We start from the raw sequence: 16,604 nt of genomic DNA on the forward strand, positions 1-16,604 counted from the left end.
CCGAGGGTTGGTGTGAACTTGTTGGGCCGAAGGGCCTGTTTCCACACTGTAGGGATTCTATGATTCTATTGTTGACTAAGAAAAACGGAGCAGGAAATGGAACTTCAGGCCAGTTAAGGATGACACATGTGAAACAATGCTGAAATCTACGAATGAGGTGTTACTAAGACTTCACTATGTAGTCTCCATTATCATATGAAAGGGGAAGCTAATGGTGAACATAGTGGATGTGATCTCTGTTGGTATTGAACAGATGCCACATAAAATGTTGTTGTACAAAACAAGGGATTATGGTTTTTGGAGTAATTGATTAGAATTAATAGATTGGTTAATGGACAGAAAACAGAAAATTGGTATAAATGTGACATTTGCAAGTTGGCAGGCTGAACCTAGTAGGGTGTTAAGAGGATCAGTCTTGGATTTTTGATAGTAAAAGTCTCAATTCATGACCTAGGTTACAACCCAGTTAAGTATGGCTGACCCTCAGGTTCTTGGTCGATAGTTGGGTGCTGGTAATACCATTGAATATCTTGGAAAGCTCTTTAGATTCATTCTTGTTTAATTTGTCATTACCTAATACTTGTGTGGTGAAAATGTTACTTGCCACTTATCATTCGAAATCTGAATGCAGTCCATGTTTACTGCTTGCAGACTTGGTTTACTTCATCATGTGAAGAGTTATAAATGAAACCGAACACAGTGCAAACATCAGTGTGCATTTCCATTCTGGTCTTCCAGTGGCAGGAAGGTCATTGATGCAGGAACTCTAGATGGTTGGGTCCAGGACACCATCCTGAGAAACTCCTGCAATGTTGCCTTGGGCTGAGATGATAGATCTCCAACAACGACAACGTTCCTTCCCATGGCTTGGCATAACTCCCTTGGCTTGTCATTGAAGAGATTTCCCCTGATTCCCATTGATTTCAAGTTTACTAGGACTACTTCTTGCCACATACACTGAAATGATACCTGATGCCTCACCTCTTGAATTCATCTCTCTTGCCCATGTTTGGGATGTAATGAGATCAGGAGTTATGTGGTCCTGGGAGAACCCAAGCTAACTATTGCTGAGTGAGTGCTGCTTGATAGCTCTGCATGTGACCTCTTCCTTCATGTTGCTGATTGAGAATAGATTGGTTTGTTAATTGGTCAGACTGGAATTTTGCTGTTTTTTGAGGACATTACATACCTGAATAATTTTCACTCAGGTGTTGCCAGTGCAAGAGTTTTGGAGCCACTTTGCCAGAGGTCCACCTAAGTCTGGAGTGCACGTCATCAGCAGTAAAGCTGGGCTGTTGTTAGGCCAGAGGCTTTTACTGTATTGGATATGTTCATCTGTTTCTTGGTGTAACATTGAATGAACCTACTTAAAATCTGGCATTTGTGATGATCGGAGGAGACATTAGGAAGAGGCCGCAATGGCTGTCTGCTTTCTGGTTCTAATTCAAAGTAGTTGCAAAACCTACGATTTCGTCTTCGTACTCCTAACAGCTCCCCCACACCATCTAGAGTGGGAACATGAGGATAAACATGCAAGTTTATAAACAGTAAGACAGATGTCAAAAGTTTCTTTGTTTTTATAAAAGGGAAGAGAGGGGCCAAAGTTAACATTGACCCCATAGAGAATGAGGCTGGAAAAAAAAATGAGGAATCGGGAATCGGCAGAGGAATTGAATTTTTTTAAAATTAGTCTTCACAGTAGAAATTATATAGCATTCCAAAATAACTAAATAATCAAAGGGAGAAAGGAGAAGAGCAAATATATAATTAGTGGAAAAAGTGCTGAGGAAACCAATAGGTGCTCAAGACTGATAGGTCTCTTAGACCTGATGGGATGCATCCTAGATTATTTTTAAAAAAGTAACCACAGAGATAGTGGATGTGCTGGTAGGAAAATTCCAGGAAATCTTTGCTGGAAACATCCCAGAGAATTGTAAAACTGCCAATTTAAAAAGGGAGCAAGACAAAAACAGAACTATAAATTATTGAGCTGAAAATGTGTGATTGGAAAATGTCCTTAATAAAGGGCGTAATAGAAGTGCATTTAGAAATATATAATATGATCAAGCAGAGTCAGCATGGCTTCAGAAAAGGGGAATCATGCCTGACAAATTTATTAGAATTCTTTGAGGATGTAACAAATGGGATACATAAAGGGGAAGCAGTGGATCTAACATGTCTGGATTTTCAGGTAGTGCTTGGTAAGGTAGCAAATGGTAGCCTTCGTAGTAAGACAAAACCCATGAGTTGGAGATAGCCAATCCTTCATCCTTGCTAATATTCTAAGTAATAGAAGACCAAAAGTTGGGATAAGATGTGGGTTTATAGGATGTCAACCTGCAGCTAGTGAAGTGCCACAGGGATCAGTGCTGGGGCCACTGTTATTTACAATATATACTAATGACTTGGCTGAGTAAAGTGAATACTGTCACTAAATTTGTGGATGACACAAAAATAGGTGGGAATGCAAGTGATGAGAACTCTGGATGACGCAGGTGATATGCATGTTAAGTGAATGGAAACCTACTTCACAGATGGAATGTAATGTGCAATAAATTAGACGTCATGCATTTTGATAGGAAGAATAAGGAGCTAAATATTATTTAAATAGAGAAAGTGCGCAGAGCAAGGAATCCTGTTGCATAAATCACACAAAGCCAGCATCCAAGTTCAGTAGAAAATAGGGAAGACAAATTGAATTTTGCCTTTTGCATATCATGCCAGTTGGTCTTTGAAATAAAGAGAATGGAGTATAAAAATAGAGGGGCCTTGCTAAAAATATACAAGATACTAGTCAGACCATAGCTGAAATGCTATGAACTGTTTTGGTCCCTTAATCTAAGAAAAATATTCTGGCATTGAAGACAGTCACTATGGTAATCCTGGGTGTGAACAGACTATTCTATGAGGGCGAGTTGAGTAGATTGGTCCTGTACTTATTGAAATTTGGAAGAATGAGAGACAACCATATTGAAATATACAAAGATTTGACAGTAGATGTGGAAAAGTTGTTTCCCAGTGTGACAGTGACTAGGATCCGAGGGTGTAATCTCAACATAAGGTGTAACCCATTTAATATAGAGAGAAGGAGAATTTCATCCTGAGGGTACTGAATCTGTGAAATTCTTTACTGCAGCGGGCTGTCAATGCTCTCATTAAATATATTCAAGGCTGAGATAGACAGACTTTAAATCGGTTAGGGCTGGTTTTGAATATTATGGGGAAAAGGCAGCCAAGTGGAGTTGAGGATTATCAGAAAGCTGTAATCTCATGGAATGATGGAGAAGAAATGATGGACTGAGTGGTCGACTTGAGCTTCTATGTCTTATGGTCTTGTGGAGACTCTTCCACGTGATTTAGATGGAGCATAATCTAGGGAACAGGAATTGAAGTAAATGATTTGGCTTATTGAGGCTGTTCTGCCATTCAAAAGGACCATAGCTGCTGAATCATCATCCTAAGCCTTGTCCATCAGAAGTGGCAGCACACTAATGTATGATCGGCAGGTAGTAGTCCTGGGAGCCCTCCGCTTTGATTGACTTCAGGTCAAACCTGGGCAAGAAAACCTCCTGTTAATCACCATTGGCTGCCTTGTGAATCAGTATTCCTTACTGTTGAGCTCCATACAGAAGAGTCATTGAATGTAACAAGGACATGAATGGGAATTTTGGAGTTCAAATAGACAAAAGAAATTTACAATAAAACTTAACAAAATAGTTAGTATATGAGTCGTTCTGGGCTGGACTGATTATCTCAAATTGGTCGTTATGCAGCAAACCATAATGAATCCAGAGCCACCACATGGCATCCGTTTAAGCATCGGAGAAGACATTCAAAGAAATGGCTCTGTCGATGCTGTGAAGTCCTCCTTGCTAACATTTGGGGGCTAGTGCCAAAATTGGGAGAGGTGTCTCACAAACTGGTCAAATAACAACCTGACATTGTCTGTCAGGTATGATTCTGAGAGTATGACTATGTCCCAGCCATCACCATCGCCATCCCTGGATACGTCTTGTCCCATCCAGCAGAAGTATAGCGCAATAGTATACAGCCAGAAGAGAGATGGCCTCAGAGTTCTCGATGTTGACTTTGGACTCGTGAAGTCTCATGGCTTTAGATTAAGTATTAGCAAGGAAACATGCTGATTATCATATATCATCTTCCCTCTGATGATGAGTCAGTGCTCCCACCATGTTGAACAACATTTGGAGGAAACACTGGAGGTGGCCAAGGCACAAAATGTACTCTGGGTGGGGGATGTCTGACACCAGGAATGGTTTGGCAACATCCCTGCTGATCGAGCTGGTCAGGTCCTCATGGCAGATGGTGAGGGAATCAACAAGAGGGAAAAACGTACTTGACCTCAGCCGGCTGCAGATGCATTTGTCCATCACAGTATCCAAACGTGTGACCACCCTCATAGTCCTTGCAGAACCAAAGTCCTGCCATCACAGTGAGAATACCCTGCAACCATCGCTGTGGCTCCATCACTCTGCTAAGTTGGACAGACCTCAAGCATAGCTAGCAGCTCAAGACTGAGCATCCATGAAGCGCTGTGGGCCATCAGCAGCAACGGAGTTCTCCTCCAGCACAATCTACAACCTCATGGTCCAGCATATCCCCCGCTCAATCGTTACCATTAAGCCAGGAGATCAACCTGGTTTGATGGAGAGTGCAGGAAGGCATGCCAGGAGTAGCACTGATAAATCTAAAAGCTACCAAACAGGACTACTTGTGTACCAAACAGCATAAGCAGCAAGGGATAGAGCTGAGCAATCCCACAACCCACGGATCAGATCTAAGCTTTGCAGTCCTGCCATAGTCCGTTGTGAATGGTGGTGAACAATAAAATAACAGACTGGAGGAGGACGTTTACACACATCCCCATCCTCAGGGATGGAACAGCCCAGCTCATAAGGCAGAAGGTCAGGCTGAAGCATTCGCTGTCATCTTCAGCCAGAAGTGACAACTGGATGATCCATCTCTGCCTCCTGCAGTTGTGCTCAGCATTATAGATACCCCCCATTCTCTTCAACCAATTCAATTCACTCCACATGACATCAAGAAACAGTTGGAGGCACTGGATAGTGCCAAGGCTATTGGCCCTGACAACATTCTGGCAATAGTATTGAAACCTTGTGCTCCCGAACTTGCTGCTCCCCTGGGCAAGTAACATTTGCACCACACAAATGCCAGGCAATGACCATCTGCAATAAGAGACAATCTAGTCGCCATCCCTTGACACTTAGTGGTGTTAGTATCACTGAATCCCCCACAATAACATCCTTAGAGTTACCATTGACCAAAAACTCAACTGCACTTGCCACGTAAACATAGTGGCTACAAGACCAGGTCAGAGGCTAAGAATACTAAAGCAAGTAACTCTCCTCTTGATTCTGCAAAGCACTGTCTACAAGGCACAAGTCAGTAGTCTGCTGCTGGATTGGAGTATTCCATCAATGTGTATAATCTACAAGATACACTGCAGAAAGACACCAAAGGTCCTTAGATAGCAGTTTGAAACCCGCAACCACTTCCATCAGAATGACGAAGAAAACTGATATGTGAAACCTGTAGTTTCCCTCCAAGCCAAGCCCCAAGCCACTCACCGTTGTGACATGGAAATATATCAATATTCTTTCACTGTCACTATGTCAGCATCCTGGAATTCTCTCCCTCAGGGTATTGTGTGTGAACCCACAGCATGTGGATTGCAGTAGTTCAAGAAGTGGAGGAGCTGGTGTTGGATTAGGGTGGACAAAGTTAAAAATCACACAAAACAAGGTTAAAGTCCAACACGTTTATTTGGAAGTAGTAGCTTTCGGAGCACTCCTCCTTCATTAGGTGACTAGTGGGGCAAAATCATAAGACACAGAATTTATAGAAAAAGATCAAAATGTCATGCAACTGATGTGATATATTGAACACACCTACATTACTGTTAAGTCTTTCATCTTTTAGAATGAGTTGCAGGTATCGATTTAATCACACCTTTAATGCGTTGTCCAAGCTGAAATTGCACTTTTTTATAACACCTTAAGTTATCTTGGGAATGTGAATTGAAAGAAGTTCTGGGATTTAAATATTAATGAATCGGTACCTACAACCCATTCTAAAAGATGAAAGACTTAACAGCAATCTAGGTTTGCTCAATATATCGTATCAGTTGCACGACACTATGATCATTTGCTATAAATTGTCTTATGATCCTGCCCCACTAGTTACATGATGAAGGAGCAGCGCTCTGAAAGCTAGTACTTCTAAATAAACCTGTTGGGATATAACCTGGTGTTGTGTGATTTTCTAACATGGTTCAAGGAGGCAGTTCATCATCACATTCTCAAAGGCAACTAGGATTAGGTGCTGATGAGCTGACACCTTGATCCTTTGCAGTTCATTTGCTATATGTACATCCACTGCTAGGGAATGAACTACAGGATTTTAAACCAGGGATACAGGAGGAATGGTGTTTTTTATATATCAAGTTAGGACAGTGAGTAACTTGGAGAGAAACTTACAGGTAATGATGGCATTCCCTTGCTCTGTAGCTGTTATCCTTCTAGATGATAATGGCCGTGGATTTTAAAGATACTGTCCCACGAATATTTGGCAAATTTCTGCAGTGCGTTTTGTAGATAGTGAACATCTGTGAAGGAGGGAGTGAATGTTTGTGGATTTGGAAGCAATCTAGTAGGCTGTGTTTTCCTTGGTGTAATTTTTTGAGTATTGAAAAGCCTTTAGTTTCCAGATACTTTCTTCAGGAAAATACCTCAGCCAATGATTGACTTGTTAAATAATCACCACCCCTTTTCTGGTTTGCATAGATTGTTGATTTTTTTCAAAATTTGAACTTCCTTGTGTTTGTCCTGATGAGTGCAAGGGAAAATCCTTCAGCATGTCTGTCACTTCAGTAATATTCAAGTTCAGTTCTATCAAGTGCAAGCAACTTTTAGTACGTTTATTAGAATGATTGATTATGTTTAGTTGTATCCCCGAAGAATAATATAATTGCAACTTCGATTGCAAAATGTCTTCTAACTCAACCTGTGTAATACCATTGAAATTTAAAATGACAGTCAATAAAATCTTTGGGTTCCTTGTAATGCAAAGCAGTTCCTAAAGGCTTTGTGCTTTTCAAATGAAGCCTGTCACAAGAGATTCCAGCTGATATTTTGTTGGTCGACCCTCTTTTTTGACTTTAATTATTTGGCCCAGCAATCTTGTTCAAAAGTCCCAAAAGCTTTGTTCCATAGAACTTGCTGAGAGTTCTTCAATACTTGTTTAAAACTCTTGAAATCTTGCTGCAGGTTCTCAGCAATGGCTGGAAATGTGACTTTCACATCTTGGGCAAAGTCAAAAGTCACATGGCACCAGACTATCATCCAACAGGTTTATCTGAATCACAAGCTTTTGGAGTGCTGTTCCTTTATCAGGTGACCTCACTTGACGAGAGCAGCGCTCCAAAAGCTTGTGATTTCAAATAAAACTGTTGGACTATAACCTTGTATCGTGTGACTTCTGACTTTTTCCACCCCAGTCCAACACCGGCACCTCCACATTATGCTTCACATCTTGGAGAGAGAGAGAGAGAGAGACTCATAGTCATATTGCCTCTGAGAAAAGACTTCTTTGCTATTTTGACAGAAAAGGAACACTGATTGGAGTTGGGAATTTTTGTTTTTGAGAGTTTTAAACCAAGTTTTTAAAAAATGTTTATCAGTGTTAATACACCAGATCCTTTTCTAATCAATGTTGGCGAAACTCTCTGCAATATCAGTTCAAAACTTCGACAAGTGCTCTGTAAATTGTATCATAGAGGCCATGATTGACTGTGATGCAATTACAGCTCCGTCTGAGATCTTTTTTTTCCACTTACAGTCATGGCTCAGCTCTTGATTTTCATGCAAATGTCCATTTAAATATTTAACTAAAGTCTGAAGATTCTTGTGATAAGTCTAATATGTTCTGTAGGATTGCTTGATTTTGTTAATCATGCAAATTAGTAACCCTGTTATAAGACTGTGAAATGAAGCAAATCACAGCTGTGCCCATCAGTAATGATTAATATGGTAATAATATTGAGAATCATTGCATGAAGCATTGCAGTCTGTTTGTCACACTTGCACTTTCAATCCCCACCTTGAATTTCAGCTGCAGTTTTTAAACTTCAGTGTTTCTTCACTAAGCAGTTTTTAAGGTGAATGACCTGTGCTAAACAAAAGTTAGGTGTTTATGCTCTTTTAAATAACAGATCTATTTTGCCAAAATACTGCATTGTGTATTACATGGTATAATACTCGACTAATAGTAAATGTGATTTATAAAGAAAGATCAAAGAGACCTATGTATGTAGATTATTTATGTATTCTGTATGCAAATACTGTTAAAGAATTGACAGTGGTGTTTTATTAAACAGGCAGCAGGTGGAACTACCTCGCATCAAGTCAGCTTTTCTTACTTCAATGCATTTAACTCCTTGCTGAATAACATGGAACTTATTCGGAAGATATACAGCACTTTAGCAGGCACAAGAAAAGATGTACAGGTTACTAAAGGTAAAAATATCCACTTTTGTTTCTGCACCCTCACCCACAGCTAAAAAACAATTTGTAGTTAACTTATAATTCAATGAGTTTGAATCTAAACTCTTTCCAATACATTGTAGCTGAAGAGTGAGCTATGGAGTTGACCAGTTCCAATTTGTGTTTGCCTGGCAGTGGCCTGACTCATCAGAGTTGATTTTCCTGGTTTGAATTTAATAAGTTAATTATAGTAGTTAGAAGTCCCTTGCTGTATCTCCACGTGATTTAAAAACCAACCAATCAGGAATCTCTGTGTAAATATATCTTTCTAAAGTTGCTTTTCTTGTGTTTGGACTTGAATGGTGCAACACAAAAGGCTTCGACTTCATGTTTGTTTGTGGCAATGTTTAAAATTTGTACGACCAAACAATTATTTTTTCTAAATTTTATCATTTCTCTTAATAATCCCCAGTTAATTGTATCATAATTTCAGTGATTGACCATTTGTAGGTTTTATCGATTTAATAATCCTGTCTGATTCCAAAATACTATCTAATGCCCAGTTTTTCTTTTCAATCACTTTTAATGGTAAGGTGTTGTTGTGGTTCTGTTCGCCGAGCTGGGAATTTGTGTTGCAGACGTTTTGTCCCCTGTCTAGGTGACATCCTCAGTGCTTGGGAGCCTCCTGTGAAGCGCTTCTGTGATGTTTCCTCCGGCATTTATAGTGATTTGTATCTGCCGCTTCCAGTTGTCAGTTCCAGCTGTCCGCTGCAGTGGCCAGTATATTGGGTCCAGGTTGATGGTAGTGTGGCTAGTCCTTTGGGTTGTGGCATGTCCTCATTCCGTTGTCTTTCCCTTAGGCATCTGTTGATGAAATTGCGGGGGTATCCGTTTTTGGCGAATACATTGCATACTCCATACATCAAAACATTTGAGCTGACAGCCAGACTACTGCAACCACTAGGACTCATAACAGCACACAAACCAACAGCCACTCTCAGACAACTCACCAGGACGAAGGACCCGATACCCAGCATGAGCAAAACCAATGTAGTGTACAAAATCCCATGCAAGGACTACACAAAACACTACATAGGACAAACAGGAAGACAGCTAACGATCCGCATCCATGAACACCAACTAGCCATGAAACCAGCTATCCTTAGTAGCCACACACTCCGGTGACGAGCAACATGAGTTCCACTGGGACAACACTACTATTATAGGACAAGCCAAAAAGAACAGCCAGGGAATTCCTAGAAGCATGGCACTCATCCACAGATTCAATCAACTAAGCACATCGACCTGGACCCAATATACCGGCCACTGCAGCAGACAGCTGGAACTGACAACCGGAAGCAGCAGATACAAATCACTATAAATGCCGGAGGAAACATCACAGAAGCGTTTCACTGGAGGTTCCCAAGCACTGAGGATGTCAACTAGACAGGGGACGAAATGTCTGCAACACAAATTCCCAGCTCGGCGAACAAGAACGAGCACCCGAGCTACAAATCTTCTCCCAAACTTTAATGGTAAGGTCCTGGGGAGTGTTGCTGAACAAAGAGACTTTAGGAGGGCAAGTTCATAGTTCCTGGAAAGTGGAGTTCCAGTTAGACAGGATAGTGAAGAAGGCGTTTGGTATGTTTGCTTTTATTGGTTAGTGTATTGATTATAGGAGTTGGGAATTCATGTTGGGGCAGTACATTGGTTTGACCACTTCTGGAATACTGCATTCAATTCTGGTGTCCCTGATAACAGGACGGATGTTGTGAAACTTAGAGGTTTAGAAAAGACTTAAAAGGATGTTGCCAGATTTGGAGGGTTTCAGCTATAGGCTGGAGCCATTTTCCCAGGAGCGTCGGAGGTTGAAGGGCGTCCTTATTGAAGTTTATAAAATCATGAGCATGGATAGGGTGATTAGCCAATATCATTTTTCTGGGGTAGGGGAGTTCAAAACTAGAGGATATGGGTTTAAGGCGATAGGGGAAAGATTTAAAAGCGACGTAAGGGGCAACTTTTTCATACAGAGGGTGATGCATGTATGGGGTGAGCTGCCGGAAGTAGTGGTGGAGGCTGGTACAATCACAGCATTTAAAAGACATCTGGATGGATATATGAATAGAGGGTATGGGCCAAATGCTGGCAAATGGGGCTAGATTAATTTAGGATATCTGGTCGGCATGGAAGGGTTAAACGGAAAAAATTGTTTCCATGCTGTTCAACTCTGTGACTCTAAGCTAGTTGAGTAGAAAATCACTTGTGATTTTCAAAGCTGGACTAACTTTTTTCCTTGGAGTTTGTTGTATGATTGCTGGTCTTAATGGTTTTCTTTTGATAATACTAGACTAATAATTCAGAGAAGGTGAGTTTAGATCCAACCGTGACAATTGGGAAATTTGAAAACTGGTAAGAGTAAAAATGACTATGAATCTAGTAGACTGTTCCTGCTGATTTGCTAAAATCCTCTAAGCTGTAATATCTGACATTGCTACTGGTGTGGTCTGCTTGTCATGCTATTCTTACACCAAAGTGGTTGACCCTTAATTTAATGTCAACTGAGGATGGGACATAAATGTTAATGACATTCTCATACCAAGATTGAAACAAAATAAGAACTTTTAGACTTCGTTCAGCTGCATGACACTCGGAATTGATGAGTCACACAGATCAAGAAAGACGTACAATATGTAGGAATGTAGAGGAATTACTATATGGAGTCAGGTTTTTTTTAGATTAGAATACTTCCAGTGTGGAAACAGGCCCTTCAACAAGTCCACACCGACCTGCCGAAGTGCAACCCACCCAGACCCATTCCCCTACCTTTACCCCTTCACCGAACACTACGGGCAATTTAGCATGGCCAGTTCACCTAACCTGCACATTTTTGGATTGTGGGAGGAAGCCGGAGCACCCGGAGCAAACCCACGCACACTGAGAGAATGTGCAAACTCCACACACAGTCACCTGAGGCGGGAATTGAACCCGGGTCTCTGGCACTGTGAGGCAGCAGTGTTAGCCACTGTGCCACCTTGCCGCCCATTCATTGGTACAACTAGACTTTGTTGCTACTTACACTACATGCTGATTTCAGCTTTGTCCATTCATGAGCTAGTGAGAAGAAACCACATGTTTTGTACTGTCTTTAGTGGAACTCTTGAGACATGGGAGATAATGGAACTAAATATAGCTGCAAAACTTGGCCTCCACAATGCTGCCTCCTATCCTAGAAGCGACATATATATGCTTAAGGCAGTTTAGGACATTGTGCTGAAGAATGCATCTCTAATCTTTGCTTTTCTTTTGATATATAGAGGAGTTTGCTCATGCTGCCAATAAATTTGGACAAATTACACCTTTGGAGGTTGATATCCTTTTCCAGCTTGTGGCTTTGTACAGTCCAACAGGGTAATTAATCTTTAATTCAATAATTTGTATTTTAATATGGATATTCAAAACTTTGTTCATTTGACATAGAGTAGGTGATGTAGACGGTCTTTATTTAGGTGCAAATAAATTTGTGTTTGATCATTTTAAATTTTAAACAATACAGTAGGCTTAAGACCCAAGTAAACCTCAAGATTTGTTTAAATTAATCTGCTTTATAAAATGAGGTGATGCCAGTATAGGAAAGCAACTGATTAGTGAGCAGTTGATTATTTCTTCAAGTCTTCAGTTTTGTTTGTTCTCATGGCATTGCTAGTTAGGCCAGCAATTATCCCTCGTTGCCCTTGTGAAGGTGATGATGAATTGCATTCTTGAGCTGCTGTAGTTCATATGCTGTAGGTAGAAACACTATGCCATTAGGGAGGGAATTCCAGGATTTTGACCCAGTATGTCTGTTAAGTCAGTTATCCTGATATAGAGCTGAAAATGTGTTGCTGGAAAAGCGCAACAGGTCAGGCAGCATCCAAGGAGCAGGAGAATCGACGTTTCTGGCATGAGCCCTTCTTCAGGGATGAGGAAAGTGTGTCCAGCAGGCTAAGATAAAAGGTAGGGAGGAGGGACTTGGGGAGGGGCATTGGAAATGCGATAGGTGGAAGGAGGTCAAGGTGAGGATGATAGGCCGGAGTTGGGGTGGGGACGGAGAGGTCAGGAAGAAGATTGCAGGTTAAGAAGGCGGTGCTGAGTTCGAGGGATCTGACTGTGACAAGGTGGGGGGAGGGGAAATGAGGAAACTGGGGAAATCTGAGTTCATCTCTTGTGGTTGGAGGGTTCCTAGGCGGAAGATGAGCGCCTCATTTTCCACCTAGGAACCCTCCAATCACAAGGGATGAACTCAGGTTTCTCCAGTTTCCTAATTTCCCCTCCCCCCACCTTGTCTCAGTCCCAACCCTCGAACTCAGCACCACTTTCCTAACCTGCAATCTTCTTCCTGACCTCTCCGCCCCCACCTCCACTCCGGCCTATCACCCTCAACTTGACCTCCTTCCACCTATCGCATTTCCAATGCCCATCCCCCAAGTCCCTCCTCCCTACCTTTTATCTTAGCCTGCTGGACACACTTTCCTCATTCCTGAAGAAGGGCTCATGCCTGAAACGTCGATTCTCCTGCTCCTTGGATGCTGCCTGACCTGCTGCGCTTTTCCAGCAACACATTTTCAGCTCTGATCTCCAGCATCTGCAGTCCTCACTTTCTCCAATCCTGATAGAGGCATGACAGGACACCTTGTCATTTTCAATGCACATCTTGTTCATTGGGTACCACATGACGCTACTTATTTGCTATGAAACTAGCTGTGCAGGAGGTGTCTTCAGCTGCAGTAGATTGAGCTTCAAGTTACAGAATTTGAGTAGGAACTCCTGTTATTTTCGTGCATCTACAAGTCTGTGGATAGCTTGTTCTGGATTTGGTCACCCCACAGTTTGAATGTGCAGCAGAGGGGGAATGAGTAACTGACAGGCATTTTAGAAGTGCCAGAGATGCATGAGTTTCCTGAGTGCATCTTGCTGTCCAGTTTATACTGAGTTCTCTACACTGGTGAGAGTGTTGAAACTAAGTGGCACCACAGCTGACTGAGCTGTACAAAAAGCAGAAGTAAGTTTGGAGAAAGTATTAATCATTATGAATTCTACAGTTTGAAGAAGCAAGTTAGGGGATTGTGTAGTGCAGACATGAATCCAGGACGGTATATTGCTTCCCTGATGCTGGAGTCAAGGATGTCACCAAGTAGCTGCAGGGTGTTGTGTAGTTGGGAGCAGAGGGAGTGAAAGGGTGAGCAACCAATAGTCATGGGTCATGTTGGTGCCTAAACGATGGGTAAAAAGAAAGTTAAGCACTGTAGAGAGATTTTAGGGAGCTAAGTAGCAAGTTGAATCCCAAAGGTGGTCTCCAGATTAACGCTAGTTCTATTAAATAAAGGATGTGGAGGAGCCAGTGCTGGACTGGGATGGGCAAAGTTAAACAATCACACCATACCAGGTTATTGTCTAAAAGGTTTATTTGGAAGCACTAGCTTTTGGTGCGCTGCTTCCAAATACATCTGTTGGATGATAATCTGGTGTTGTGACTTTTTTTTTGAAACTATTAAATAAAGGAACAGGAGGGTATAACGTGAATGCTTGTTTGGAGAGATGGTGCAGGGTGGAGCATTCTGACTGGTTGTAGGGAAGTAGAGCCTGTATATGGTGGAGTAGCTGGTGGGGTGATTTCCTGTTTTTTTTTTTGGCGGGGGTGTGGCGGAAGGCGGGAGAGTTTCAAGCTATGTCAACAAGGATTAGGGAAGCAAGAAGTAAGCTGCACAAAGATTTAAGACAGGCAAATTACTCTTAAGTGAGAAATAGGAAGGGAGAATGCAGTAAAACTAAGGTTCATGGTGCATGTATGTAAATGCATTGAGTGTAATAAATGAGGCTGATGATTTGTAAGCTCAAAAAGCCATGTGTGAATGAAGTGTTATGGAGATAACAAGCCCTGAATCAACAAAGGATACAGTGTGTCCAGGAAAGGTATGAAAGAGCAAAGTGAGGATGGATGGTGGAACTGAACTGGAATGTTGCATGTTGGAGGGACTGTGTGTTCAAGAGGGGTCAATTATCTGATTGATTATCTGATTGGTTAAAGTTAAGGAACATTGAGATACTATTTAAAATACTATGTATTCTGTATGTCACCAGCTAGTGGGAAAGATGCGGTAGAGTAAATGTGAAGGAAAATTGTGGAGAGGTGTAAGAGCTATAGATCAGATATAATGATGGACAACACAGAGTGGGAAGAGTTCAGGAAGTGTGTTCAAGTGAATGTTCTAGATCAGTATTTGTCTGGCCCAATGAGAAAGGAGACATTACTAGACCTGGTTCTGGAGGACGAGGTTAATGAAATGGGTCGCATGTCAATAGGTTAGCATTTAGGGAATAGTGAACATAGTATCACAATGTTTGGGTTATTTATGGACAAGGAGAAGGAACATTCAAGATTAAAAATATTAAATCAGAGCAGGATTATTTTGCTTGGATTTCCTTGGCTAGCAGGCAAAATATATAACAGAATGCCAGACAATATATTGATAATACAAGTGAGACTAAGGTTGAATATAAAAACTTTTGGAGGGTGCGGTGAGAGGAAATAATGATAGCAAAGAGAACATGAGAATAAACTGGCAGCTACTGTAAAAGGACAAATATTCAACATATTCTATTGATATACAAATATCAAATCCTTAGAAGAGGGGAACTGGCTAATTAGAGACCAAAGTGGCAATTTGTACATGGCTGTGGTACTAAATAAGTGCCTCACTTGTGTCTTTACCAAAGAAAAAGATGCTCCCAAAGCGATATTGAAAAAGCAAGTATTTGAGGCACTTGATGGTCTTAAAATTGCTGAAGGGAAGTTATCAGAAAGGTGGGTTGCATTCAAAATTGTTAAGTTAATAGATCTAGATCATCAATGTCATCCGATTTAAGAACAATGGAAATTATGAAAATACTGGACATAGTGTTCCAATCCTCCTCATTTGGAAGGAAGGGAAATTGCAGATATTACACCACTGCTTATATATGGATAAGCTCAGCAACTACAGGCCAGTAAGTTTAATCTTTGGAAAGGTTTTGAGAAACAGTCTGGGACAAAATTGACTTCCACTTGGACAGATGCAGATTAAATGAGGAAAGCCAGTGTCAATTTGTTAAATTGCGTTTATGACTAACTTGATTACATTTTTTGATGAAGTAATGAGGATAATGTGTTTGATGTGTTGTATGTGGATTTCCAAAAGGCATTTGAAAAAGTGTCACAAAGTATTGTCAACAAAGACCATTGAAGAAAAGCAGCTCACTACCACCACCTTTAGTACAATTAGGGGTGGGCCATAAATACGAGTCGAATCAGTCATTCCCACATGCCTTGAATGTATTGGAGTAAAAAAAAAGGATATGGCACATGATTATACACTTGACTGTGTAAACGCTTATTGGGGACTGAGACTATTTAATGGTTGTTTTTCAGACTAGGGGAAGGTATTGGTGTGCTCCTCTATGGGGATGATTGCTTTCCTTGGCTGTTCAAGATTTCAATTCAGTTGCATGGCACAATTTCAAACGTTGCAGCTGTCATACCATTTTTAGGTAATGAGAACTGGGGAGGAAAGTGTTAGAATTTAGGAAGATATAGACAGGCTAAAATAGTTGGACACAGCAGGTGAAATTTAATGCACGTCATTGTAAAGTGAGACACTTGGGTAGGAATATCAGCTGATACCAATATAAAAGAATATACCAATATAAAAGAAAGCAATTCTTAACAGCTGCAGAAGAGAAACTTGGAGCTTTATAAATAAAGACATTGATTATAAAAGCAAGGAAATTATAGTGAACCATTGCAAAATCCTAGTTTGATCTCGACTGGAGTATTGTGATCCATTCTGGGCCCTGCTTTCTGAAGGATGTGAAGGCATTAGAGAGGGGACATAAAAGACTTGTAAGATTATTTCCAATTACTTGGTTATACAAAATTAAACATTATCAAATTGAGACATAAAGTTGGAGCTTTATATTTTATCATCACGATTAAAGCACACAAACCAACTTCAGAAAGTAAACTGCAGTTTAGACAACATGAGAAGACTTTGGTTATACTATGGGAGA

General features: G+C 40.9%; 1 protein-coding gene across 4 annotated transcripts in view; it reads left to right on the plus strand.

The window, feature by feature from the left end:
• Positions 1-16,604, plus strand: part of slc25a12 (solute carrier family 25 member 12) — a 131,801-nt gene that overhangs the window by 35,920 nt on the left and 79,277 nt on the right. For all 4 annotated transcript variants that reach the window (XM_072579241.1, XM_072579242.1, XM_072579243.1 and 1 more), the window contains 2 exons: positions 8,417-8,555; positions 11,837-11,930. In XM_072579241.1, coding sequence (XP_072435342.1) covers positions 8,417-8,555; positions 11,837-11,930 — 233 coding nt within the window. The remainder of the gene's footprint in view (positions 1-8,416; positions 8,556-11,836; positions 11,931-16,604) is intronic.

Source organism: Chiloscyllium punctatum, chromosome 10 (genome assembly GCF_047496795.1).
Source record: "Chiloscyllium punctatum isolate Juve2018m chromosome 10, sChiPun1.3, whole genome shotgun sequence".
In the NCBI taxonomy this organism is placed as follows: Eukaryota; Metazoa; Chordata; class Chondrichthyes; order Orectolobiformes; family Hemiscylliidae; genus Chiloscyllium; species Chiloscyllium punctatum.